The sequence below is a fragment of the Idiotropiscis lumnitzeri genome, chromosome 3 (genome assembly GCF_059441095.1).
Source record: "Idiotropiscis lumnitzeri isolate Australia: NSW breed Sydney's pygmy pipehorse chromosome 3, RoL_Ilum_1.0, whole genome shotgun sequence".
Taxonomy (NCBI): Eukaryota; Metazoa; Chordata; class Actinopteri; order Syngnathiformes; family Syngnathidae; genus Idiotropiscis; species Idiotropiscis lumnitzeri.
The window spans coordinates 32,062,772-32,089,059 of record NC_142393.1 but is presented as its reverse complement, the minus strand read 5'-3'; the positions used below and the strand labels follow the sequence as shown (position 1 = coordinate 32,089,059).

Genomic DNA, 26,288 nt, shown 5'->3' with positions numbered 1-26,288 from the left:
AGAAGCAGGTTGATAAGCAGTGAAGCAGCAACCTGCTTCCCAGTCTTTCCCTTTCTCTCTCGCTCTCTTACACACGCATGCTCAAATATACTTGACTTAGAGTGGCTATCTTTAAGCTAATTTGTTTTATCAGCATTTGCAAAAATACAAAAATTATGCAGTGGTCACACTTAGAAACATAGGAAAGGTGTGGTGTTTGTGTGCGCATAAGTACATAATAAGCAATATTTGCTATTTAATATGTAAACTGTGTACGGTGTATGTGTTCATTTTATTGGCAGTGCCCTCACAAGAACGGTCAACTTACTGGTCGATCGCGGGCCCCTGGGTATACAAGTCACGCCTTATTGCTCCTCTCTCAGTGGAAGGTGAGGACTTGCACGCACACGCATATAAGTCACACACACGCATGCACACCTACACATTAAAATACAGCCGTACATTATTCCTGCCACTTGTAGTCCATCAGAGAACATTACAGAAAAGCAGATGGCAATATTGACTGGAAATGCATGAGAGAATCAATAATAATAATAATAATAATAATTTGCCCTTTATTAGTCCCACAATGGGGAAATTCGAGATTCGAACCCAGGCCTCCTGGGGAGACTGGGTCCTGAACGCGGCGCCTTAGACCACTCGGCCATCCTGGTGCTGTCCGTAACATCATATACCGTATGAGTTCACCCACCCATGAGTTGACATTTTCTCCTCACTGTTTTCTAGGATGTTGGGCCTCCACATTAAAAACGTTGAGGACTCCAGTCGCACCAAGAGAGAGAATATTTTTCAAGAGGACGAGTGTATCGTACAAATTAATGGAATAAGCCTCCACGATAAGTCCTTTGCAGAGTGAGTATTTTGGGAAGGGATCAGGGTGTTTGTAAAACGTAGAACGACACAAAACACAACAAAAAAACATGTACTTTAAAATTCAGACTAGGCCACAACTTTTCTACACAGGTTTAACCCCTGCATCTGAAAAGAATGTCTCATCCTCAGTTCTCAGTTATTCAGTATATTCTTAGTGTTTCTTTAAATTGCAGCAAAAAGAGGACACTGGCTGACTTTTTCATACTTCTGTGGAGGGAGAGGAGATCGGTAGAGAAGATTGGTTTTATGATAAGGCATCAGATGATCCCCCAAAATTAAGGAAATCGGCCCAATTCCAATCCCGCCCAATCGAACGGTCCAATCCTAGTTTGTACTGTTAGCAATTCTTTTTGATGAGCTCCATGTGGACATGCTACTATTTTCATTTTTAAATGAAGTCCGCACACATTGAAGCATTCAGATTGGCTTTCAAAGCTACTCTGTTCAAGCGCACACCGTTATGCTGATCTATTATTTTTGTTGTGGCGCTAGCAGCGATTTTGCTTTTGTTTTTTTGGACTATTCCACCTATTTATATCCTACAGGAAGGTTGGCAGTTTTTGTTTTGTCTGGTTGTCTGAGCAGATAGCCAACAGGTCTACAAATAAGAGGCAATGTTCTTGCTTCAGGCTGTTGGTCCGAAAATGTTCATACTTGTAATAGTGTGCTTTCAACACATCATCACTGCCATTATCATTATCCTGATCTAAGATACTAGGTCAATGGTGTCGGGCAATAAGAAATGACATAGACCAGCTGACGGAACTCAACAATGCTTTTGCAGTAATTTTCAACCAGAAAAAAACCATTATTGTTGCATAAGGAAGACAGTTGCTCATGTGGCATCCAACAGTACTCACACTGTCTTTGCGCCGGTGGAGCAATTGCTGCTGAAGTTTAGCTGTAAGCTTTAGGATTTTAGTTCTTTGACTGTTTTGACTGACATCTTTTTGTCATCATCAAGCTCACTCTCGTTCTTCCCAAAGGCTGCGTGCACATCAGGCAATACATTATGTGTAATAAGCATGGCCTATGTGTGGGAAAAGTTCAGATTTTATTTTGGGTGTGACATATACAGTGGGATCTTGTTTTACAAACAATTTGGTTTAAAAATTACAATGCTTGAAGCACTGTTTTCAGTTTACAAAAAGTCTTGTCCTGGCTGCAGAAGGCTCAGTTGTTCTTTATCTCATGGCACATAAACATTGGCTATGTATTTACGCTTTACATATTTATTTGTTTTTTGCTGTAAATTAGCCTCCAGTACGGCTCCAAAGAGAGCAAAAACTGCAAGATATTTTATCATTATTATTATTATTATTATTTTTATTATTATTATTATTATTTTATTATTATGAACCCCCAGGATGTTACTGTTGAAAAAAACTGAAAGTAAATAAAAGGAAGCTCAATATATACCATCAGTACTTTACATAGTTTTCAATCACGTGATCAGTATTTGCTTGTCTGTCATATTGGAGGTCCAGATCGTGACTATAAACGAGGCTTAAAACAGAAAGACGAGTTGACTGAATCAAGTTTGCTTGCGTTCATTCATTTTATTCTGTATGAACACGCATGATAACAAAGAGTCTGCCACAATATGTATGATCCCGACACAATTCAAACATTTCTTATTGCATGGATGCTAAAATGTGTCACGAAATGACCAACAAAAAACAGATTTATATTTTATGAATCTGCGTTACTTAAGAGTACAGAACTAAAATGCAAACATTTAAAATTGAGATGACATGCATTTTCTATCGTTACAGTTTACCTTGATCTGACATCATTCCTTATGTTTTTTGATGTTGTCTATCCAATTTATTTCTTCAAACTCTCACTAAGCCAAGTAACAAAACGATTCGTCAACCTCAAACATGGCAGCCGAGTCCCGAGGTGCGCAAGATCATAGGAAAAATATCTCCTGCAATAATGATAGTAAATTTGTATAGTGTTTTTCTCAATGCCTAAATATGCTAAAGGCCTCTACACACCACCCGACGTCGGCCGTGGTGGCCAACTGTCGGTACGTGGGACCTGAAAATGACAGAAAAACACACCGCAAAAGCAGACGGCGACGCCAACTATTCCGGACCTTGTGCGCATGTGTAGCAATGCTCATCAGTGGGCTCCAGCGACACCTTAGCCATGAGTCCCTGTGTTCCAAATACGGGAAGTCGTCCGGTTACGACGTACTCGACCTGCGACGTTTTGACTTTGGATTTTTTTGTCGCTATGTGACCTGTATGTTTTTTTTGTTGTTGTTATTTTTAAATGACAGTCTGAACGGGTCAATCACATTTTTTTTTAAATCCGACTCGGCCCCTTTCAATATGTGGTCCTAAATTGGGTATGCATGGGATTTTTTGAGGAATGTAACCGCTGCTGGACGGCCAGGTTGCATGTATCCCTCACCCAAAATACGTCCCACCGTGTGTGGAGGAAGAGTGCTGACAGCCAGGAGATCGAATCTGCATTGTTGTTTTGAGTGACAGTATCGACTTTATATTTAACTTTAATTAATTTAATCCCACTTGAAACATGAAGCTTAAAGTGGACATTTATGGTGATAGTAATAATTCAGCAACTATTTATTTATGCTCCATGAAATGAGATTGAAAAGCCTTGCCTTATCTTTCTCGCCAAATAATGCATTTTTACCTTCTATCGAGTTGCCCCTCTTTAGAAACGCCCCGACACACTGGAGCACATTTACTTACGTATCAGGATGCATATGCGAGGTCACATTTGTAATAGAATGTGAACACTTGGTAAGTACACCATCTTAGTTTTTATTTTAATTACCGTATTTTCGCAGTCATAGGACACGCTGCCTCAAAGGGCGCAACACCTGTTGAGGGTGCTATTTCTGTCTTTGAATCACACACTGGGCGCGCCGCCTTACAAGGCGCTAGCTCAGCTGCTTTTAGCATAGCAATAGCTCGGCAAGGTGCTAGCTCAGCTGCTTTTAGCATAGCAATAGCTCGGCTGCTTGCGCTGACTCAGCCCATGGTAATTCACTTTGCCTCAATACCATAAGCAATCGCCACATTTCAAAGACAGTTGCCATGATACCATTGACAATCGCTATCATTAACAATGACTCTAACCAATAATAGGTATCATGGCAATTGTCTACGAGACTACGTCAGGGGAGGGACTTCACTGGTCACCACACTCCTTAGAGTCCACGGTTTCAAAAAAAAAATAAAAAATAAAAATAAAAATCAGCATACAAGCAAACAATGAAACAAAGAAATAAGATTAACACAAATATGTATCTCTCATGCCATCAATATACCAAAAAGAAATAAAAATAACACAAAATGATATAGCAATGGCTTCTTGGGAGCCATTAGAGCAATGCCTTCTGGGAGCCACTCAGACTCAGCCAAATCACATGGCTGTTTAGAGAGATTTGCATGGCTGTTTTAGAGAGATGTGCTGTTATGCTTTGGGCTTTTTGTCTGTTGTCTAAACCTGGGACGTTTCTTGCTTGCAATAACATAAATGATAAGACAGACTACAACATTGTGGACAGCTGCCCTTTTGTCCAGCTTTCTCCCACACCATCACCCAAACACCATAGTCACATAATGTATAGTCATGGTCACTTTGAAGCATAGATGACTCACACTTTGTCCAGCAGGGTGTGCTAACATGCACTCCGAACAGCCCAATGAGTAAAAGGGTTGATGGTCGCGAGTGATACTTTGTCCATATAATGAGCGCAGTCGCCTTACAAGGTGCTGTGTTAGTTTAGGGGAAGATTTGGGACTTTTAAGTGCGCCTTATGACTGCGAAAATACGGTAATTTTATTAATATGAAGTATAATAGGTGTATTATTTATTTGTTATTAAAGGGTAAATTTCGATTAGCGCCGTAATTTAGGACTTCCTATTTTAGGCAAATAATATATTGTCTTTGGTTTTCCACAATAGTGATGCGAATGACAATCTGCATCATTTTCTAGTCATCAAACCTTAAGAGTATTTTACCAATATTTTTTAACAAAACACCCAATTATGACAGTATTTTTTGGGCAAAAATAAAAAAATTAATAAAATTAGCTGCTCCAAATTACTACACATCCCTGAGTTTAAAAACATTTTATAGCTTGCAAAGTACTGAAATTAGTCATTTGTTGAATTTACAGCATAAGGCGGTCATGTTTAATCAAATTAAAAACCTCATTCAAAAACATTGTAACTGTTCAAATTGCATTTTCGAGGACCCCTTTTTGATAGCAGCTTCATAATTGTTCTGTCCATGAACTCTTAGAAGAGTTTCAACTTGAATTTCTTTGCAGGATGTAGATAGCCTCCCAGAGATGCTGTTTCAATCCCTATTATTTATATTGAGATGTAGAAGGCGGCGCGATGCTTCGCACGTCCGCCTCACAATGCAGAGGTTGTGGGTTGAATTCCATCCCTGGCCTTCCTGACTGGATTTTGCATGCTCTCCCCGTGTCTGCATGGAAGACAGCTGGGACAGGCTCCAGCATGCCCACGACCATCGTGAGGAAAAGCAGCTTAGATAATGGATGGTTGGATGTACTTGGAGAGGTTTTCATATTATTTAATAATATATTAATAAATAATTCTAATAAAATATAGATATTGCAATATTTCCTGAAATTTTGTGATATCAGTCGTGGGCTTTATCTGAAAACGAAAGCTAAAAGCCTACTTTACTTCACTGTGTGCCTCTCCACCGCCCTGCCCGAGGTGGGAAAAAAAAAGTATTTAATGGAAAAATGGAACTGCCCATTGGAAAACAACTCTGGGATTAAGTCTCAAGGATTTCATTAAGAAATGAAACCAGGAAAGCCATCCAGCATTACTATATAACCTGATACTTTACCTGTCACTCTGTTTGCCAGAAAAAAAAAAAGAAACCCCATTTTCCGTCTGCTCTATCTCGTAAATAGTGTGCGTCTTAATACGATTCTGTCTACTGCAGAGAGCACACACACCGTCAATCCCCTGTCCCGATTGTTCTTCTCTTCTTTCTCTTCTTAGTACCAGCTCATTTAAGGACACATAACCATTATTTTCTGTATCTTGTGTCTTTTTTGCTATTAACGTTTGCCTGGCAATTTCCTTTAGCGAATTTGCAACGTTGGAGTAGTTCACAAACATTCACCGGCTCTACAGTTATATCCTATATGCATTTTGACGTCTCCTTTCAACTTCACTTTCAATAGTTACATCGATGGATAGATTGCTTTAACCCCATTTCTCTTCTTGTAGTTCACAGGAAGTGTTCCGTCAGGCCTTGTCCTCTCCTTCTATGCAATTGGAAGTTGTCCCTGTTGTCAACAAACCACGCTACGAGAAGGGCCTGATTGGTCAACTGTTCAGTGGAGACAGCAAAGACTCTAAAGCAAAGAGTCCAATGGTGACCCGTGCCAAAATTGATCTCCAACCCATGCCCAAACAAGAGTCCAAACCCAATGAAAGCTTGACCCGTCAAAATAAAAGAGCAAAAACCCCGGAACCACCTCTGCTCAGCCCAGCAGCAACCTCTGTGAACCCGCTGTCAGCAGATTCTCTGTATGGCAAATCCCAGACAGAAAGAATTTCTCCCACACCTCAAGTACGGGCTGCTAGTTCTTCCCCACCGAGGAGCCGCAGGCAGAGCCCTCCAGCCAATAAAAGATCTGGTGTGTCTGGCCCATCCATCCTCACAAACAAGAAAGGTGGCAAGAGGATCAAAATTGACCTGAAGAAAGGTACATTCAGTATGTTCATCTACGCTTATTTGTTGTTAGGTTTTAAACTATTGGTGGGCAAAATATGCCCACAGGCCACATACAACCTGCTCTGTTCAAGCCCATCAATCATTTTTGCTTCATAACAGGAGTCCTGTCATAATTGTTGAATTGATTTAGAAGTGTTTTTGGTCCTATTGGTTTATGTGTTGATACATTTTTGTTTTGTAATTTTCAAATGTATCCCATTAAATAATTTACCATATTTTCACGACCATAAGGAGCTCCTAAAAGTCCCAAATTTTCTCCAAAATGGACAGGGCGTCCTATAACTGACCAACTAGGAGCATTTTATGGTGCATGTTTGCACCCTCCTGTTGGTTACAGTTTGAGTCAGTCAGTTGACAACAGACCAATATGTATGTTCGTCAGAAAGAAAGATAAAAGGGCCGCTGTCCACGATGTCGTAGTCCAGGGGTGTCAAATTCCAGTCCATGAGGGCCAGCGTCCTGCATGCAACACCCCTGTCATTCAAATGAGCAGGATACTTATCAGGCTTCTTCAGAGTTTGCTGATGAGCTGATCATTTCAATCAGGTGGGTTGCAGCCGGGAGAGATAGAAAGCATACGGTATTGCCGGACTGTCATTGACATGTTACTAACTCAGCTTTGTCCCCTACCCCCACTGCCTTTCGCAAAACAGCGTATGTTTTAGCGCCTATGGTTGTAAAAATACGGTAATTGATTTGTTGCAAATGACAAAATAACAATCCTAGATGTTAAATGTAATTTATGGGTTGTCCCATTAGAGGTCGCTAACCAAGGCACTCGCATGATTTGTTTGGCACAGTTTTACACTGGATGCCCTTCCTTACAGAACCCTTCCTTCTTGTGTTTGCTACCCCAACACCCTCTCGCCCAATCTGGGTTTGGGACTGACTATTAAAAGAACCAACAGTACCATGAGAAGTTTATTTTACTGACACTTTCACACACTTTATTGACTTGGTTCATCTGCTGCTTTTAAAAATCCAAAGTGGCGCTTGAGAACAGTAATTTGCCCATCCCTGTTTTAATGTATGAATCGCTATATTACCTGTATTTTTTTTTTATCTAAAATTTAACACATGCTCTACTGTAGATAGCCTTTAATTTGAGTAATAGTTGCAATCTGTTGCCTTAACAGTAGTAATGCTCCATCCATCCGTTTCCTATTATGCTTGTCCTCTTGGTCCCATGTGGGTTTGAGCCTATCCTAGCTTTGGGCAAATGGTGGTCTATGCCCTGGATTGATTGCAGGCTCCATACATTATAGTCCAAGAAGCATTCACAACATGCAAACTCCACTCAGGTGGGCTGAAGACGAAACCTCAACTGTGAAGCAGAAGCGCTAAGTTACCACCGTAAGACTTTGCTGGCCATACTTTACTTGAAAGTCTCAAAATGAAGTTGAAAGAATTGGGGCAATACCTTTGAAGGCTTTTCACTGCTTTTTTCTTTTGTTTGATTGTTGCATTCCCCGTCTTTCACCTGATCAGAGCGAAAAATATTTAGGGGGTTATAATGTTTTCTCACTCGGCCACAGCCTTTTTTTCGCTTTGTGATTGACAGGCGGCTTGGTTTCGATGCACTAATGTAGGGCAGGCAGAGGCTTAAAGCACGTAGCAGATAGCATCGTGTGCTTCCTTAGTATGCCACGCTGGCTTTGCTCTCCCTACACACACCAACACACAGACAGCAAGCACGGAACATATCACTGATTGCGTTGGGTTTGCACGGAAAGAAAGAACATGGTGCAATTGGCCGACTGGGTTTAATGGCTCTTGCCTGTGTGTGGCTTCAGAGATGCACATTCACTTGTATATGGAGAGACCATGGCTCTCGGTCTGGACTGATGGAAAATCTTAGTGGAAATGCTGTTGCTTCCTCATGGAAGGAAGCTGAAGAGCAGAGTTATATGGAACTCCCATATTCTACGCTCTAACCTCCCATCTTTTTTTGTGTCCACCCTGCATCACTTACCGCAAGTGCTGGTCACACGTGAAATTAAAGGCAGATTCCCGCATGTCAGCATGAGTGGACATTGACAGCAGAGTGAAGAGTCACTTGTATGAGTTTTTTGTTTATATTTTCCAGAGAAATGCAATGACTTGCGAACATGTAGGGTACCATTACAGCCTGAGAAAACTGTGAACAAAAGGTTGATATCAATAAATTCATACAGCGGTGCCTTGAATCTTGAATTTCAACACCGTTCAACATTGTTCATTTATGCACAAAAATCTAGTATTGGCACACTATACTCACCACAGATTGTTTGATAAGATTAAAAAAGAAAGGAAAAAAAAACAAGGGATTTAGACATGCGAAAGTGAATTCTGATTTTCCTTCTGTAGGTGCAGAGGGTCTGGGCTTCACAGTGGTGACTCGGGACTCATCTTCTAGTGGGCCCGGACCAATTCTGGTGAAGAATATACTGCAACGCGGTGCAGCAATCAAAGATGGGCGCCTGCAACCTGGTGACCGCATCCTCGAGGTAAGACAGCAGTTGTGTACAGAAAGAAGGAGGTCGTACATTATTGGCAGCAGACCCTTGCTGTTTGAGAATGACTAAAGCTCATGAAAATAATGTTTTGGCGAACATTGACTGACTCAGATGTCAGATGATGCAACATGGCAAATTGGATTTTGTATTCCGTAAACGAACAAAAAGAATCAAAGCGCCTTGACCTTAAATGTTGTGTAAATGAAGGTCGTCTTTATCAGCTGTGCTGCTGATGTGTCTAGGTGAATGGAATGGACATGACAGGCCGTAGCCAAGAGGAACTTGTGGCCATTCTGCGCAGTACCAAACAGGGCGAAAGTGTTTGTGTGCTAGTGGCCCGACAGGAGGACGTCTTCTTGCCACGGGAACTGGTAAGGAAGTGCTCAACTTTATGAGAATGCAGCATCCCTTATACCTGCGCAATTACACTTTTTATCGTCATTGCTGGCTTGTCTGTCTCCCCCTGATGCTCATTACTATTGTCCCCTTTTTACTGTCTCCTCCCATCCCATGCTCTTTTGTGGTCTCCCTTTTTTGTTGTTGTTTTTACCATTTCCTGCACATTGTGTCACTTTACCCCTTTCCCCTCTCAAAGGATCGAACGCCTTTATGTTGATGCCCCTTTGCCTATAAACAACCACATGGATGGACATGCAAACATACGCAAAACACGCTCCAGCTTTCCCGTCCCATTACAGTTTGTTGACTCAGCCATGCCAGAGGAAGTCACACATAAGCCACAGCAGTCCCACAGGAAGTGTGTGAGCACAGCCGCGCTTGTTGGCACACGGCGGGTGATGAGAGAAACTATGCCTGTTGAGGCTGACGAGTTCAGAGGGCACCATGTTCAGATAGGTCTCCTAGGGGGTGATAACAATAAACACACAAACGCTAGATGTGGATTCCCGGTTCTGCATCTTTTGATCTCTGTCCATTGTGCTGCACACATTTTTGTAAACACCTAATATCTAATATCATCTGGAAGTAATTTAACATAGTACACATAATTCATCCATAGTCAAACGAATCTCACAATATTTAAAAAGCCCGGTCACTGCTTCTGAATATAGGTAATATACAGGGTCATTAATGGGCCTCTTGGTAAAACAAGTGCACTCCAAAGCGCCTCTCTAATCGTTTTACAACAGTTGCTTGTTTTTATACATTAGATGGAGAGTCATAAAGGATAGAGAGGCATGATAGTGTGCTTTCACTTGTCTCTATCAAAAGGCTTTACAATTTGGTGGGGACTGTGAGAGCTCGCCTTTAAGTTTCCACGCGCACACATACCCGCACTTACGCACTTTCACAAGCTAATTCACGCTTGTTTAAATAACGTCAGCCGTAAAGTCTGCCACTGCAAAAAAGCACACTTGCTGATTCAGCAGTTAAGGATCAGGTCATCTGGCTGAAAGGGTTCCATTGCTCAGTTCATCACACCGATGCCAAACTACCTTGTGATTTATATTCTTCGCTGTAGCTTTCATATAGTTGCTTTTATCTTCTGTGCACAAGTAGACTTGTCACGTAGAGCGAGCTGAGCTGCTGATTGATTCGTTTTAATAGTGGCTATTGATGTTTCCTGAGTAGCAAGCAGCACGCAAAAGTGCTCAACCAAGCTGTGAGGGACCTCGGCCCCTTTCAGTCAGTGGAATAACAGTAAATTTTGCGTTATTTCTATACAAATGGACATCTCATTTTTTGTCCTTCTGTACCTTCCACACAACAAAAGATACAAATACGTCCTAATTGCACCTTCATGCCTGCCTGCATTTGCAGATATTATAGATGTTTTGTCATTGAGTTAAAATCAGAGTGCCTGCTTGCATGCATGGATTTTTTTTCCTCTTTTATTTCTTTTTTACGAAGGACGGGATGGAGGGGTCACTCTGCACATGGTTGAACCTCAGCCTGCAAGCTTAGGTCAGTCTGCAGGAAATGAGTTCGCCAGGCAGAAAGTGACATTGCAGCACTGGTCCTTTTCCATTTTGTCAACCTCACCCGGACCCACCACTTTGCCACCGTGAACATTATTCTTTTCAATCCCTCGTTTTGCTATCCCCACTTCTCATTGTGTGGCAAAGGTGTAAAGCGCCATGGAAGCAGACATTAAGGCGATTAATTGGGAGCTCCGGCGGTACAGTAGCACACGGCGAGATCTCATCTTAATTGAATGTCGCTCTCATCACTAATCCTGCCGCTTTGAACGTCCCCCACCCCACCATTACCCCCATCTTGAAATCCTCCATGACAAAAGCCTCTGTATGTAATCGCTGTGTATCACTCACTCCACACCACCCTCACAGAGGAGAGAAAAAGCTCCTTTTTGTCTGTCATTTGGGTGTTGAAGAGGGTGGTCTGTCTCCTCCCTGCAAACTTGTTAAAATCCATTGCTGAGGGCCATTAGTGGCGGGAGCAGGGGTCGCACAACAGAGCCACGGGGTCTCAGCCACCCTAGGGACGCAATGTGCCCTCAAGCAAAGAGCATTTTGAATTTATACCACCACTGAGCCTCAGGTGCCACATCAGCAGTTGGTGGAGTCAGTACTCAATACTCTACACTTCATGTATAAGACCAATTTTATGTTTTTGCATTCAATAGTTATGTACTGTAATTTTCAGACTGCAAGCCGCTACTTTATGCCCATGCTTTGAACACTGCAACTTTGAATGTGACAGTTAATTTATTTTTTACTAAGAGGCTTTATGCTGCCAATACATTTTCAGAGGAAAAATGATTGTCAAAACAACGTATTTGCAATCACTCAATATCATTGGGAATTTTGTATTTGAAGTGGCCCTCAGAGTTTTCAGTAGTGGGGTTTAGATAACAAAATCCTTTTCAAAAATTGGCCACACGCTAAGAGCAAATATTACTATTGCTACCAGTGGGTGCTGTCAAATAATCCACAATCACGGGTTCAAAAGGAAGCCCTGGTGTGATGATGAGGATGGGTCAAGCTCATTGGCAAATTTGCCTTGTGACATAAGCATTAATGAGAGCGATCAAAAAAGTGTGCAGCAAAGGAATTCTGGGGCAGTGTTAGGTTTAGTGCACAGGAGGAGAAAGATATCGATCCATTACATTTCTGGTAGGCGACTGTATGTAACAAGCTATGTTTTGGCATCGTTGGGCTAAAAGCATATACCTGTGTTTTTCTTTGCAAATATCACATGTTGTAACATGGAGACCTGCATCTAATGAAGTGAAGCATAAAATATACAGTGTGCCCATGTTTTATCAATGACTAAATTTAGCTGTTACAGCTTTAAATCAGGTGCGCTTTGTCATTTGGAAATTTCCGTCATAAGTTAGATGGCATGCCTGCAAAAACTATAATGGCCTTTTGCAGCAGTTGTTGTTTGATGTAATGTAAAGCTGTTTGTGCAATATGGAGCTGGTGAATATACATTTGTGCCCTCTCATCAAATAATTATTATTTTGTCTATTTTCAGCACTTCGCTGTTTAAGATCATCAAAGACAGTATATAGATACGGATATGTTGCGTGGGGTCAGGCTTGTGGTCAATGTGGTGCCTCTTGTCTCTGAGTGTTGCAATCCATTCCTTTTTGTTTGCTCTCCATTTTGCCACGCTCTAATGACAGTTTCCTTCCCCTCTGCTGTTAATAATTTGTAACTTCATCTCACCATTGGCTGCCGTTGAAGTCTCTACAGTCATTTTCCTAACATTAACAACCAGAGAGAGTGGTTGGAAAAGAGGGAGAAAGTAGAGCCTGGGGACAAAGAGGGTGGGAGAAGGAAGGGATTGAGAGATTAAATGTAAAGAATCAGCATTGAGCGACAGAAGCGTGTATACCTCAGGGATGGCTTATCACTTTTAAATGCTCTTCTGTGCCTCCCCCACCCTTCCTCTCCACCGTCCTCTAGCAGGAAGTAAGAAAAGGTTATTATGTTTCCGTTAAAGATGGCTCGCTTTCCATCTGTGCCTTTCATTTCAAAATGGAATAACCTCTCCACAGTACTATATTATTTTACACTCTGCTCCTTCATCTCCCTTTTCAGTACAAAACACCTGCTTCTCTCTGGTTCATGTTGTTTTTTGTTTTTTCTAAACCTAGCCACGTTCACTTCCTTTCAATCCCAATATTTTTGGTTTGTCCGAACATATGAGATCAGTTCGTTCAATTGACTTGGAGCTCAAGCTTCAGTGATCATACACAGCCGTAGTTATTAAAAGTGGGCAAAGAAGCTTTAATCTTTCTAAATGTCATTCATACACAGGGGCTTCCGCCGTCCGTCTTTCTTTCTCTTTTAGAAAGGTGAAGATGCCGGAAGTCTGGTGTTGGAGGATGGCAGGGAGCAGCTCATGTATGAAATCCCACTCAACGAGACGGGTTCTGCCGGTCTTGGTGTCAGCTTGAAGGGCAACAAGTCTCGAGAGACTGGCGAGGACTTGGGCATTTTCATCAAGTCCATCATCCATGGAGGTGCTGCCTACAAGGTACAACATCTGTTTTTACTGACCAACTAAAGTCAAATTTTCAACCACATTTTTCACTTGTCACGTGATTACATACACAAAGGGAGTAGTGCATGTAGAGAAATAGGATTTCAAGGTGTCAATATTCACAAGGTCTAACTAAAGGCCGTATCTCAATGAGTGGCAAAGGTTTGCAACTGTGTGTACACCTAGCGAATCCTGTTTTTTCGATACGTGCAATTAAATGAATTGCATATTTAATGTCGTATTTTGTCTGTAATCAATCAGTAGAAAACGGTACATCTACATGGAGAATACAAGGCATGAAAAAACCTCTTGATGGATTGATGTTCATTCATCCTACCCTTGCCATTATTCTTGCCATTGTTCATTCATTTGTCTGGCTTTTGCCATTTTCTCTTTTCCTCATGTCTTTTCCTGTTATCTGCTCCTTTCCCACCCGCCGACTCTTTGTCTTTCTTCCTGTCTTTCACCGACGCCACTGCTCCTCCCGTATGCAGGGCATCCCTTGTGCAGACCCTTGACCCCCATTGACCTCAAGTGGCCTCGTCTCATCAACTCTGCAGCCATCTTATCTTGATCACTCAGCACTCCTAGTTGTGAGTGCCAACACAAGGCAAAAAAAACCACCACCACCCATTTCAGCAGTTTGGAAATTCCATCACTTGGCCTCCATTTCTTTTTCCCCCTTGTTTAACATGTCAGCCCCTAGTGCCCCTCTTTGCTGCTCTCAGATCTGTAGCACATGACGAGCAAGCACATTGAGAGGATTGTGGCATTGAAGATAAATGGGTGGTCTGGGATCTGAGAACCTAGACAGGAGCTCCCTAAAGTCACTTCAGAAGTATATTTTCTGACAGCTGCTTGTGCAGATTGCACTCAGATAGAATGGGCCAATAACAAACCTGCAAAGCAGGTTTCTGGGACAAGATACCACACAAGCGCAAGAAAACCGGGGGAAAAAGAAGACAGTAGTGAGGAAGTAGTGTAATAAGCAGTGTCACACAACAGAAAAGATGGAAAAGATCTAGAAGATGCAACGTGGGAGAAAATAATGAAACATGGAACGACTCATTGGGTCATAATACCCGAGGGCTTGCGTGTCTCTTCCTCAGTATTGATGCATGCTAATGAAAAGCAGCACAGGCACTCATTGAGACTTTACGGCGGCAGGCCGGGCGGAGGAGGGGAGGCTATGTTCCACCGAGAAATGTCATGCTAACCGTCACTCAGCAGGCAGATGGGAGGAGATGAAAAAAAAAAAGACTCATGGTGAGAACTAACCTATTTCTCTGAAACTCATTTGAAAATAGTTTTTCCACTTTATTTCTGATCCACATCTTAATGACTACCTATTGGAGAGCACAAGAAAATGTAGGCTCGATTTGCAAAACTCCCACCTAATCTTTGTATATTCCCAAGTAAATTTTAAGTGACACATCCAATATGGCTTTGTTCTTACGTTCAATGCACACGTGAAACAACCTTCATGTGCCCACAGCCAAATTGCATGGACAGGGAAAAAACTCCCCAAGTACAGGGACAACATAAAAATGAACAAAAATACATAAATAATACAAATATGAAACGTTTTGTTGAGTTGGCCTATACTGACTCTTTATTTATACTCTACTGCCACGCCTTCAATTATTTTAATTATTTCCTGACAAAAATAACAATAGCGTTCATTTATATCACTCATTTCAAGGGACCAAAGGAAGCTTGTGTTCTTGCTAATAATCGACACATTTGTTTTTTTCCGCTTCTTTTTTTTCATGGGTTTTATGCCAAGACTGGTCAAACCCATGAATTAAAAACAACTACACCATATGATTTTTAGTACCTAGAAGACAAGTTTTATTTCTGTGTGTGTGATTTGATTGCCCAATCCATGTCCTCTCGGAACAAAAAAAACAACAACAATGACAACAAAAAGAACATATTTTTTTTTCATTTGAAGATCCACTGTGCTCAGCAGTCAAAGGCAAAAAAAAGACCGGCTGCAATTGGCAAATATCTAATGTAGCAAATTTAATCCATTTCTAATTGTTTAGGCTTTCACTGTACCACATTTCTGGGTTGCACTTTTTTAGTAGGTTGGCTTGTCGTAAGGCTTCTACTCAGGTGCGATTTTGACAGAATGAAATTAGAGCTCAGGCTGGCACCCAAAATTTCCGTTCAGTAATTGTGTTTAATTTCTTTTGACTGTTGGCAAATGTATTTGGTGCATTGCCACCTGTGGCTACAAGAATTTGCCAACCTCCAAACGAAAAAAGAAGAAAAAGATTAAACAAAAAAGTAGTCATAGTCATGGTAATTGCATGGTGTGATACATCGCTAGATTTAGCATTGTGTTTTCTTACTCCACAACAAGGATTTGTAGCAGCAACAGGCACAATAACTGACCAGGATTTTACCTACTTTTCAGATTTGATTCTAGTTAAAATAAGCCATTTAAAACTAAAAAGAAAAAGGTTTCCATTGATAGAAGTGGAAGTTTTGAATCCAATTTAGGGATGTTATGATATCCAAACATCATAGTATAATATATCTTTATTGTAGAGAGTTTGACAATATCATAAAACTCACAATACTGTATAGAAACTCACAATATTGTAAAAAAAAAAAAAATAATAAATCTTAAGATTGTGTTCTTGCTTATAAAAGCAGTGACAAGAAATAAATAGGCTTTGCCAGTCATTTTAATGTCATGTGTTCCTATAGCTGGAATTATTGATTATTTTTATTAATAATGACGGGGGGATGATGTGACTGAAGGGTTCCTAGGTTGCGACTGGAGGACCGAGGACGTACCAGCAAAATAGTGTTTAGTGCCTGTCTCTGGCTTTGGATATTGTTGGCGATATGACAATTTTAATCACTTTAATCAGTTGTTGTTACATCACTAATCCAAACAGATTCCGTTGGTTGCCGTCGGAAAATTGCTGCCGTTCGTAAATTCACTCTGACACTATAATACCACTCTGCGAGTATGTTTGATCGGACAGCTAATGTGCTCCCCTCCCATTTATTCCTGAATGCAGCCCATTTTACGCAACAATCAGCAGTTTCTGCTTGAACTGTTTCCACCTGTACTGCCTGATACACTGGGCTGGCTTTGACACTCTTTTTTGGGGTCCTCTGAATAACAAACAGCACATTTAAACAGCTCTGTGAATTTTCGAACGGTCGGAGTGAAGCAGTGTGCGCTCAGAGAGTGTGCTTTTCGCGGCGAGTCGGACCTCTACTGTTCTAGTTCTCTATAATGTGTAAAATACATTTCTCCAAAAAGATGTTGCCAATACTCCATAGCGACTTAAAGTCCCAAAAATCTGTTTATATTTAGAGTGGGTGTTTATTAAATGTGTTTTTTTTTTTTGTTTTTTTTAAGTCATACGAAAATCACGTGGTTCCATTTTTGTAGTGCATCTACCATTAGCTTGCATTTGACATAATTTCCTTGATGTAATTTCCTTCAAATCAAGGTGCAAGTCGGCCAATGTTTAGATGGTTGATGACTGAATCGATCTATTGCCTGTGCTTCAACCACAGCGAGTCGTATCACTCGTTACCCATTTTACTGGAGAAGTAAAACAAGACGGAACTGGCCAGGTTCCAAATTCTCATTTTCCTCATTGGGAATTGACAGTAAGCTACCACTGATTTCCACCTGAAGAACTTCAACCTCTATAATAGTCCTACAGTGTGGTAGGAGGCGCTGAAGCCGACTTTTTCTTGAACATGATCTGTCACTATGCGAGTGCGCAGGACTCTCAAACCGGGGTCTTGGATTTCTATGTTTATTCGCAGTTTAAACAGAGTTAATATTGTAAATATTAGTCTTGTCTTTGGTTAATACGCTTGCCTTTTGCCTCACCAATTTTGTCTGTGCTTTAAACATTCCCTCCTTCCTCCCTGAGCTGTACTCTAGACATCTGAGCCCAAGTGTAAATTTAGAAATATGCCCATAGTATATTTCATTCTTTTTAATTATTATAACATCTGTTTACTAATTCCATGAGTGTTACATTTAGAACACCTTAATCAAAGGTATGGGGGGGATAAAAGCATTTACATTTAATGAAGTGGGGTCAAAGGTGAGCACTGGCCATAATAGAGTATTCATAACATCACACTTTATTGTCCTTTTATTCATTTTTCTCCGTGCATTGCCTTCCTTATGACACTCCTAAAACGTCTCGGGTCATCTCCTCCCTCACTTTCTTTTCCTCGCCTTCTCCAAGGCACCGCTCTGCATTGGCTCTCCACAAGTGACTGCTTTGTAAAACACTTAAACATGATCTAGTGCCCACATAGGCTATTCCATTAGCAACACTATATATTTATCATGACGCTCTGGCTCTCACACTATTACTTACTCCACAATTATCTTGCCTTCACCTTTTTGTAAGCCTCTCCCTTTGTTTTGATTCTGCACCCTGTGTGTTTTTCATTTGACGTGTTATTAATGTCAGCTGGGCAGCTTTCCTCTTAACATCACCACCAACTTCTTCCCACAGGACGGCCGGCTGAGAGTAAACGACCAGATGATTGCAGTCAATGGCGAAGCGCTGCTTGGACGTTCCAACCATGCTGCAATGGAGACACTGAGGCGCTCCATGTCGTCGGAAGGCAACACCAGGGGCACCATCCAGCTTTTGGTGCTGCGAGCATCCAGAGTGGAGGTGATTGTCTTGTATGATTGCATGCTATTAGCTCAGCAATGTTTAAGAACAACAACTTATTTTCTTTCTCTTTCCTTCCCAAATGGTAATTTTCTGAACATTGAATTGAGGTAGGTGACATGAGTAACAAGCGTTGCGCACGTGTTTCTGTTCTTTTCGGGGTGGGGGTTATTCAATGATCTAATATAGTAAAATACAAAATAAAAAAATAAAAGGAACCCTGTTCACTACTGTATGTAAAGATATTGAATACGCACTCATGTACAATACAATACAAATTTATTTATCTAGCGCATTTCACTACAGCTGGTGCTGTAACAAAGTGCTTTCCTTATGGTGTAATATAAATTAGGCGGGAAAACAGACACTCTCATGTTGAGTCGAATGTGTCTACTAACGAGTTTTAAAAGTGTGCTTAGAAGGGGCCCTGCCTAACATTCAATGGGAGGCCATTCATAGGGGAGGACTGGCAACAGAATAGCACAATCCCGCCTGAGGCTGTGCCTCGTCCTCAGCACCCCCAGAAGCATTTGGAGCCCAGACCTGAGCTAAAGGGCAGGTGCGTAGGGGTGGAGGAGCTCAGAGATTTACACTGGGGCAAGGCCATTTAAAGATTTGATGACAAACAGAAGTATATTAAAGCGATCTCTGAATGCACTGGGAACCACTGAAGAGAGGCTAAGATTGGGGTTATGTGGTCCGTCTAACGAGCTCCAGTTTAAAGACGAGCAGCAGCACTTTGCATCTGTTAGAGGCGCTTGAGGGAGGACTGGCTGACTCCAAAGTAAAGTGCATTCCAATAAGCCAATTAATTAAATGACACAGTTATAAACAATCAATATAATTTAATATAATCAATATAAGCCCAACAGAAGAGCTTTCATAAGCAAATAATGGGTTCATAGCTTATATGGTATTGTCACTCTTGCTTAAGACATTCATATATTATTTTGGCGCTTTTCTTCTTATCCAACAGAATGAGGACCAACTTTGAACTGTTTCCAATATATTCCCGCCCTTTCCGCTGACATACTAATGCAACTGCACTTATAAATAAAACCCAATTTGTGCAACACAGCTGGCATGAATGATCTTAAGGCTTTGTGAGTGTTTTTACAATGAATTAATAGCCTTGTTGGGGACCTTGTTTGGAAAGTTGGGAAAACCCCCAGTCAAAACACCAAAGTTTGATGATCAATTTTCTTGAAGAGGAAGGGTGTGAGTTTTTTTTTTTTTATTGCTCTGTACAGCTTGAATTTAAATGTATTTTTCCTCATGTGCATATGCTTTTCTTTCTCTTGCAGGGGCAGTCCAATGCCATAAATGCTGCCATCAACCGAGCCGCTCCTCATCAATCTTCCAACAATCAGGTACAAGCGGCCAGCATCAGCCACCCGCCTCTTCCTCAGCGTTCCTCCTCCCTCCTACCATCACTATGGAGGCGAGCGTCTGAGCCACTACCTCACGGCCACCGGCAGTACTGCACACAAAGGCCAGGGGAGACACATATCACCCACGGCTTGAACCATAGGGAGAGACGCAGTTGTTACACATTTGGTCTCGCGCACGCTGATTTTGAATACCGTGACGAGGCCAGCGGTTTCGCGTCCAACCACGACATTGCCTCTCATGGCCTCACGCCAAGAAGCTTTACGAGAACTGCAGAAGTAATGAGGAACACGGAGTACAGCTGCACGCATAGACACACACACGTGCAACCAGAATTCGCACTCGATTACATGCACGGTCGGAATGCCCCCCACAGTCACACTCGGGCCCACCCTGATGACAGCTTGAAGAGGAACGCATACACAGATGATATCAGGACAATGGCCGGCCAGATGTATGGCGACCCACCCACCCACGGCAGTGAAACAAGCACACAGAGATACAGAAACACACACTTGCATTGCTACGCATATGACCACGCTCTCACTCGACACCATCACCTATGGCTTTCTGGCGGACTCTGACATCCGTGCATGCATGTGTGGAGACGTGTAGAAGGCATTAGCCATAAACAAGCTTGCATAACCACTTATTGGCTTTGCTATGCAACTCCTCTCCTGTCCACTTGTTTTAATGCATGGAAATCTTTGCTAATTCTAATCACCTCCGCGTAGCTTGTTAGCCACTTTCTCTTCATTTCTTTCTCGGGTGAAATCACGCCTTCCATTTATTTCTTTATTCCCACACCAAAATGTACTCTGTTTTCTATTCCGCCTGCCTGACCTTCCTCTTTTAATAAAAGGTAATTCAAAGCCTCCTGCATGCTGGTTTATGTTTCCCTGGATTTTCAGATGTAATCTCGCTATTTGCACTTTTTGCTGATTAAATGATTTTCTGTTCTTTCTCCCAACCATTTCTTTCCTTTCCCTTGGTATGCACACACAACGGTGGGCACTAGATTGATTGTTTAATTTGACAGATTGCGTCAACTATTGGTGGGCATGTTGCTCGTGATCTACAAATCGATTGCAGTAAATTGGCACCAAGTGTAAATTCGTGGAAACTGTCGTATTAAAATGAGGGGTTCACATTTTGGGTAGTTTTCAGCACCAGGGAAAATTTAGTAGACCCTTGCGAGTGGAAGAGGCAAACTAAACCCGGATATTTTGTGTGCTAAATTGTAGGTAGCATATTCATTTATACGCATCTACTCCACCAAGTATTTTGCACATTTGTGTAGAAATATGTCAAATAAATAGCTCAGCTATTTTGCCTTTTTACCCTTTTGACATACCCATCTGGATTTCCCGTTTGGCTAATCTGAGTTTTTTTTGCATACTCAAACCATTAAGCCTTCAGAGTAAACCTTTGCGACCCAACAACGCTGCAAAAGAAGGGGGACTGTGCACAATGTTGCTGTAAAACACTGAAGTCTGAAAAAACAAATGACATCTCTATTTTCACCTCTCCATTATCTGTCACGTGACTTTTTTGTCCAATAAAACTAATGTTGAACTGTTTGCCCAAAATTCTAAACGTTATATTCTACATGGCGGCACGGTGGATGACTGGTCAGCACGATGGCCTCAAAGTGAGAGACAGCACCTGTCGTGGGTTCGATCCCGGCTCCGGCCATCCTGTGTGGAGTTTGCATGTTCTCCCCGTACCTGCGTGGGTTTCCTCCGGGTACTCCGGTTTCCTCCCACATTCCAAAAACATGCATGGCAGGCCGATTGGACACTCTGAATTGCCCCTAGGTATGAGTGTGAGCGCGGATGGTTGTTCGTCTCTTTGTGCCCTGCAATTGGCTGGTAACCAATTCAGGGTGTCCCCCGCCTACTGCCCGAAGATAGCTGGGATAGGGTCCAGCGCCCCCCGCGACCCTTGTGAGGAGAAGCGGTATTGAAAATGGATGGATGGATATATTCTACACAAACTAAAAATAATACCATACCCACAGTGAAGCCTGGTGGTGTTAGATTCCCTGTGACTTTTTTTTCCTCAGCTGTAACTGGGGGGCCTTTGGCAAGGTGGAGGGAGTAATGAACAGTTTGAAATTAGCCATCAGCATTAACACAAATCCTTTAGGCTTCTGTTAGAAAGCAAAAAAAAAAAATGTTAGTAAAAGTGTACAAGAACAGCGGAGGTTTATTTTAGGTCAACCATAGAGAAGAGGGTGTGCATACTTGTGCAACCACATTATCGCAGTTGTTTATTTTCACTTCCCCTCTTTAAAAACACACTTGATGTGCATCGGTTATAGGTCACATTAATTGTGGAAGAGGTTTGGCAATTATTTATCTTGGTCTCTTTTGTTATAATCGCAAAAGCCTGGCATTTAAGAAGGGGTGTGTAGAATTTTTATATCCAGTTTAAGCCTCCAGAAGCCTGTTGTAGAAATGTGGATGTAGGTTGCAGCCAGCCTAATAGATGGAGCCCCTCCTGTTTACGTGTTGTGGTGGAAATGAGACACACGGTGAAGACGACGGGCTGTCTGCTTCGCCTCGGGCTATCTGTTTGCGGGGAGCGAGCGAGTGATGATTAAGGCGTCAGTGGTACTGTCACAAATTTCCCACCAATCTGAAAAGGGATTGACAGCAGATACAGTCATTAATAATGATACCCTTGGGACCCTAGTGATAGGAAAACGTTTCATTATGATACGGCTTGTTCTGTACTATTTGTGACAGCTGTGCATCCATTTGTCCAGGAGAATCTTATTTAATCCTCCATCAATCCCCTATCTCCATCTTCAGAAGGTGGGAGGTTCCTTTGTTGTGATGGGGGTCTACCGGATAGTGTGATTGCATTCATTCTGTGGGAAAAAGAATCTTAATTGCTTTATGTTGTGTAGATAGAGCAGGGACCAGGAAGATTAAGGCCCTAGCAGAAATGCTTATTGTCAGACTTTGAATTAAGTGCAGGTACATGTTTATTACCTCCGCCAAAGGCTGGATTTGTTCAACACCCATTGGTGTGGCCTTGTTTGAGACAATGCACCAGTGTTCACTTTTTGAAATACTGTTTCTAACTGGATTTTCATGATGGGCAGGTTTAGTGACAAGTCCACACTTCGAGGACATAAAAATCCCAAACTTAACAAGGGCTAAACATTGAAGTGTATCTGATGTGTTTTAATTCATGTATGGTCATAGGTTTCTGCTTATGTACATTGTAGTGCTGTGGGCTCCTTCCCATATTCTGACCAGGCTGTTTCTATTGCTACACTATGAGAGCCTCACATTTGTCTGCTTTTTCAGTAAATATATCACAAATGTCTTCCAAAATTACAATTGATGTGGCTTTTTTTTTGTTACCTAAATCGTCTAAATCTCCATATAAATTAAAAAAAAATAAAAATAAAATAAAACTTCCAATGTCACCAAATCACAATTGGTCGGCTGCTATTCAGTATTATTTTCCATTGCACTAACTATTCTCTTATTTATCTAATTTATATATTTTATTATTGTTGTATTGCACTGGAGAGGGGAGCTCTCTAATCTCGTTGCACACTTGAGTACACTGACAATAAAGGGATTTCTGATTTCTGATTCTGATTTCCTCTGAAAAGCAGTAAAATGAATGCAACTATCACCAAATGTTTAAGTGCACCCCTGGATAAAAGAAAGAAATGTGAACTTAAGATTCCCTTCAATCATCACATATGTTGACTGATTAACATTATTTTCATATATTCAATCATCAGCTGAGATACACTCAACAAAAAGAATAAACATCAGCAGTCCAATTCAACTGGGTAATAAAATGAGGAACTCTAATCTTGTGATGTTTTAGTCAACATCGTACATTTTTCATACGTTACATTTGGTTTGCATGCAGCACATGAGCCTTTAATATCCATGTTTGTCATCTTAAGTTATCTTCTTTGTACTTTCTTTTCCAGGAACCTCAGCGCCACCGAGCCTACCAAGGGGCTTCTCGACCCGCAGAGCTCAATGGCAGCAGTCTCACTGACAAGTATTCGTATGGCAGCGGCGGCAGTGGTGAGTGCACGCTTGACATTGCTGCACCATAAAAATATTGGACCATTTTAACTGTCACAACACTGAGTGTTTGTGTGCTCCCGTTATCTGCAACTGAGTGTGCACAGCATGTTTGTCAGAGTGCGTTAGTGAGGGCTTTTGACAGTGTTCTTTTTTGTTTTTTTGTTTCTTTTTTTAAACGCCACTTGAGCAGCCATCCAAACGTTTTCATGCCCTACATTAGGATCTGTCAACCATTAATTTTCAATCCTGCTTCTCCAGATCAGGGTCACAGGGGAGGTGGAGCCTCTCACAGCTTTACTTTGTGCAAGAGACGCGGTACAAGCTGAACTGATCTCCTGTCAATCACTGAACAGACAAGCATTCACATTCAAATTCTACCCGTTTATTAACTAATTAAGCCAACACACTGTATATATTTTTGGACTACGAGAAGAAGCTGGAGTACCTGTAAAAAACCCACAGAAGGACAGCTAGAACATGTCAACTTCACACTCAAAAGCCCAAGCAGAAATTTCAAAGCCATTGCCATTGTGTTATTTCTGGATCCTGCATTAACTTTGCGTGTCGAAAAGCTCTGACCTTGGAATCATTATGTCGATATAATTGCTTGATTTGCATAAATAGTTATGTGCTGCAAATGTGTCATTGAGGAAAAACAACAACCAAAGAGACTGACAGAATGATTTGTGTTCATTCTTTATTTGGCATGCTCCTTATATCCTCCTGTCTGCTGGAAGCTGGAGATCCTCTTCTTATTGTCAGTTCTCCATCAGATTATGCCAGCAGTTGTATTGAAAGTCATTTTGTACACAGGGGGGTTGAACAACAAAGGATTTACAACAGGGATGTGAAGGCCTTATTTTTCTGTCTGGGGGTTACAATTTATGGAAATGTTGAAAGATGAAAGACCTTTGAGTAATAATTCCGCATGGAAATGATTCTTTAGTGTGTTTTAGGTTTGAGAAGTCCTTTTATGTCTTTGTTTTTAATTTCTTTGTAAATGTACAATGACGATTTGTGTACTTATTACAAGTATAACTCTAATAGAAAATGTGCACGAGCCAGCAAGCATCGGCAAAAAACTAAAATATTGGCTGTATTTCTCTTTAGCATTGTATCCTATTGCAACCACCAATGGCAACCATGGTCTCTATGGCAACAGTCAGGAAGACTCCAAGGAAGGCTTCCCCCAGCCATCTTTGCGGGGAACAATGGAGGAGATGACGAGGGACCCAGCTCTCACTTCCTCTCGTTCCAGGTGTCCCCACACATCACACTGCTCAGTCATCAGACAATTAAATCACACGGAAGGCCTGAAACATGTGTATCTTTGTGAATATGTACGGTATATATTTCCGGGGTCACCTACAACATGACTCTGAACTCACACAGCAGCACCTTGTGGAAAGTCAGAAAAATATTAGCCACGGCCACTAGTTTCACCTACTAATTGGCGTTGTTGATATTCCTTTAGTTTGGTAATTAAAAAGATCATGTGGACGAGGGGATGCTTTGCATTAATCTATATTCTCTGATAAAGAATAGCTCACCAAATATTTCCAAAAGACTGGAATAATCAATTGAATAATCGGTAGGCTAATCGATCTTTGTGCCAGCCTAATAATTGCCTTGCTCTGGTGTTATGACATGGGCATGTGAACGATTGTGCATCTAGGACAGAGGTATTCAATTAAAAGTCACGGAGGTCCACGACGAAAATTTCTTCCAATTAGAATTAGAATTAGAAATCCCTTTATTGTCATTGTACTCAAGAGTGCAACGAGATTAGAGAAGGTTTTAATTCAATTAAAAGGTCCGAACCAAAGTCCAACTTCCCTTAATGCCTAGGCTATGTTCACATCTTTATATAGTTTCAATATTTAGTCATTTTCAACAGAGCGCACTTATATACTAAATATTTAGCAATGTTCCCATTAAACACCTTTGCCAGTCAAACAAATATAAGGCATTTATTTCACATTCAAGAAAATGTGGCTCCAGGAATTTAAGGGTGCCACTTCAAGAAAAAAACTGTAAAATATCTCCTGCAGAAATATATCAAGTGCTAAGCATTGAGTTAATATCTTTTACCTTTTTTTTTAAATCAAAGAGTTATCAGCCTAAAAAAAACGGAAAGCCTAATTATCCAAGTAAACCAGGTCAACATGTTCAGTACAGAATCAATAAAAATGGCTGTCCTCATGAAAAACTAATTCAAAATGAACTTTGACACCACTTTTTCTTTTGAATATTTTTTTAACTTCTCTTAATGAGAAAAATGAGTTTGTGACTGCCCTGCCAGTGACTTAATTCTGGGTTGGAACGGAGTCAGGGCCATTGGGATTTGGTAGATTATTTCACACATCTGGGCTTTGTGTTTTCCTTTAAATAATGTTTATGCAACAGCATTTAAGCACTCCTTCACAACTTCCCCATCACTTGAACGTTTTTTTATGTTTCCCCAAAATCCATGATACTTTTACTGAATATTTGTTTGCATGCCGCTGGGATGTAAACGAAAATGTAAAAATCTGTTTTACTG

The 26,288-nt window shown here is 41.3% G+C and overlaps 1 protein-coding gene across 4 annotated transcripts in view; it reads left to right on the top strand.

Moving 5' to 3' along the window:
• Nucleotides 1-26,288, top strand: part of pard3ba (par-3 family cell polarity regulator beta a) — a 146,636-nt gene that overhangs the window by 46,042 nt on the left and 74,306 nt on the right. For all 4 annotated transcript variants that reach the window (XM_088291030.1, XM_088291029.1, XM_088291031.1 and 1 more), the window contains 10 exons: nt 282-368; nt 727-852; nt 6,133-6,614; nt 8,990-9,129; nt 9,381-9,509; nt 13,417-13,602; nt 18,123-18,287; nt 19,592-19,657; nt 23,644-23,743; nt 24,857-25,004. In XM_088291030.1, the coding sequence (XP_088147156.1) occupies nt 282-368; nt 727-852; nt 6,133-6,614; nt 8,990-9,129; nt 9,381-9,509; nt 13,417-13,602; nt 18,123-18,287; nt 19,592-19,657; nt 23,644-23,743; nt 24,857-25,004 (1,629 nt within the window). The remainder of the gene's footprint in view (nt 1-281; nt 369-726; nt 853-6,132; nt 6,615-8,989; nt 9,130-9,380; nt 9,510-13,416; nt 13,603-18,122; nt 18,288-19,591; nt 19,658-23,643; nt 23,744-24,856; nt 25,005-26,288) is intronic.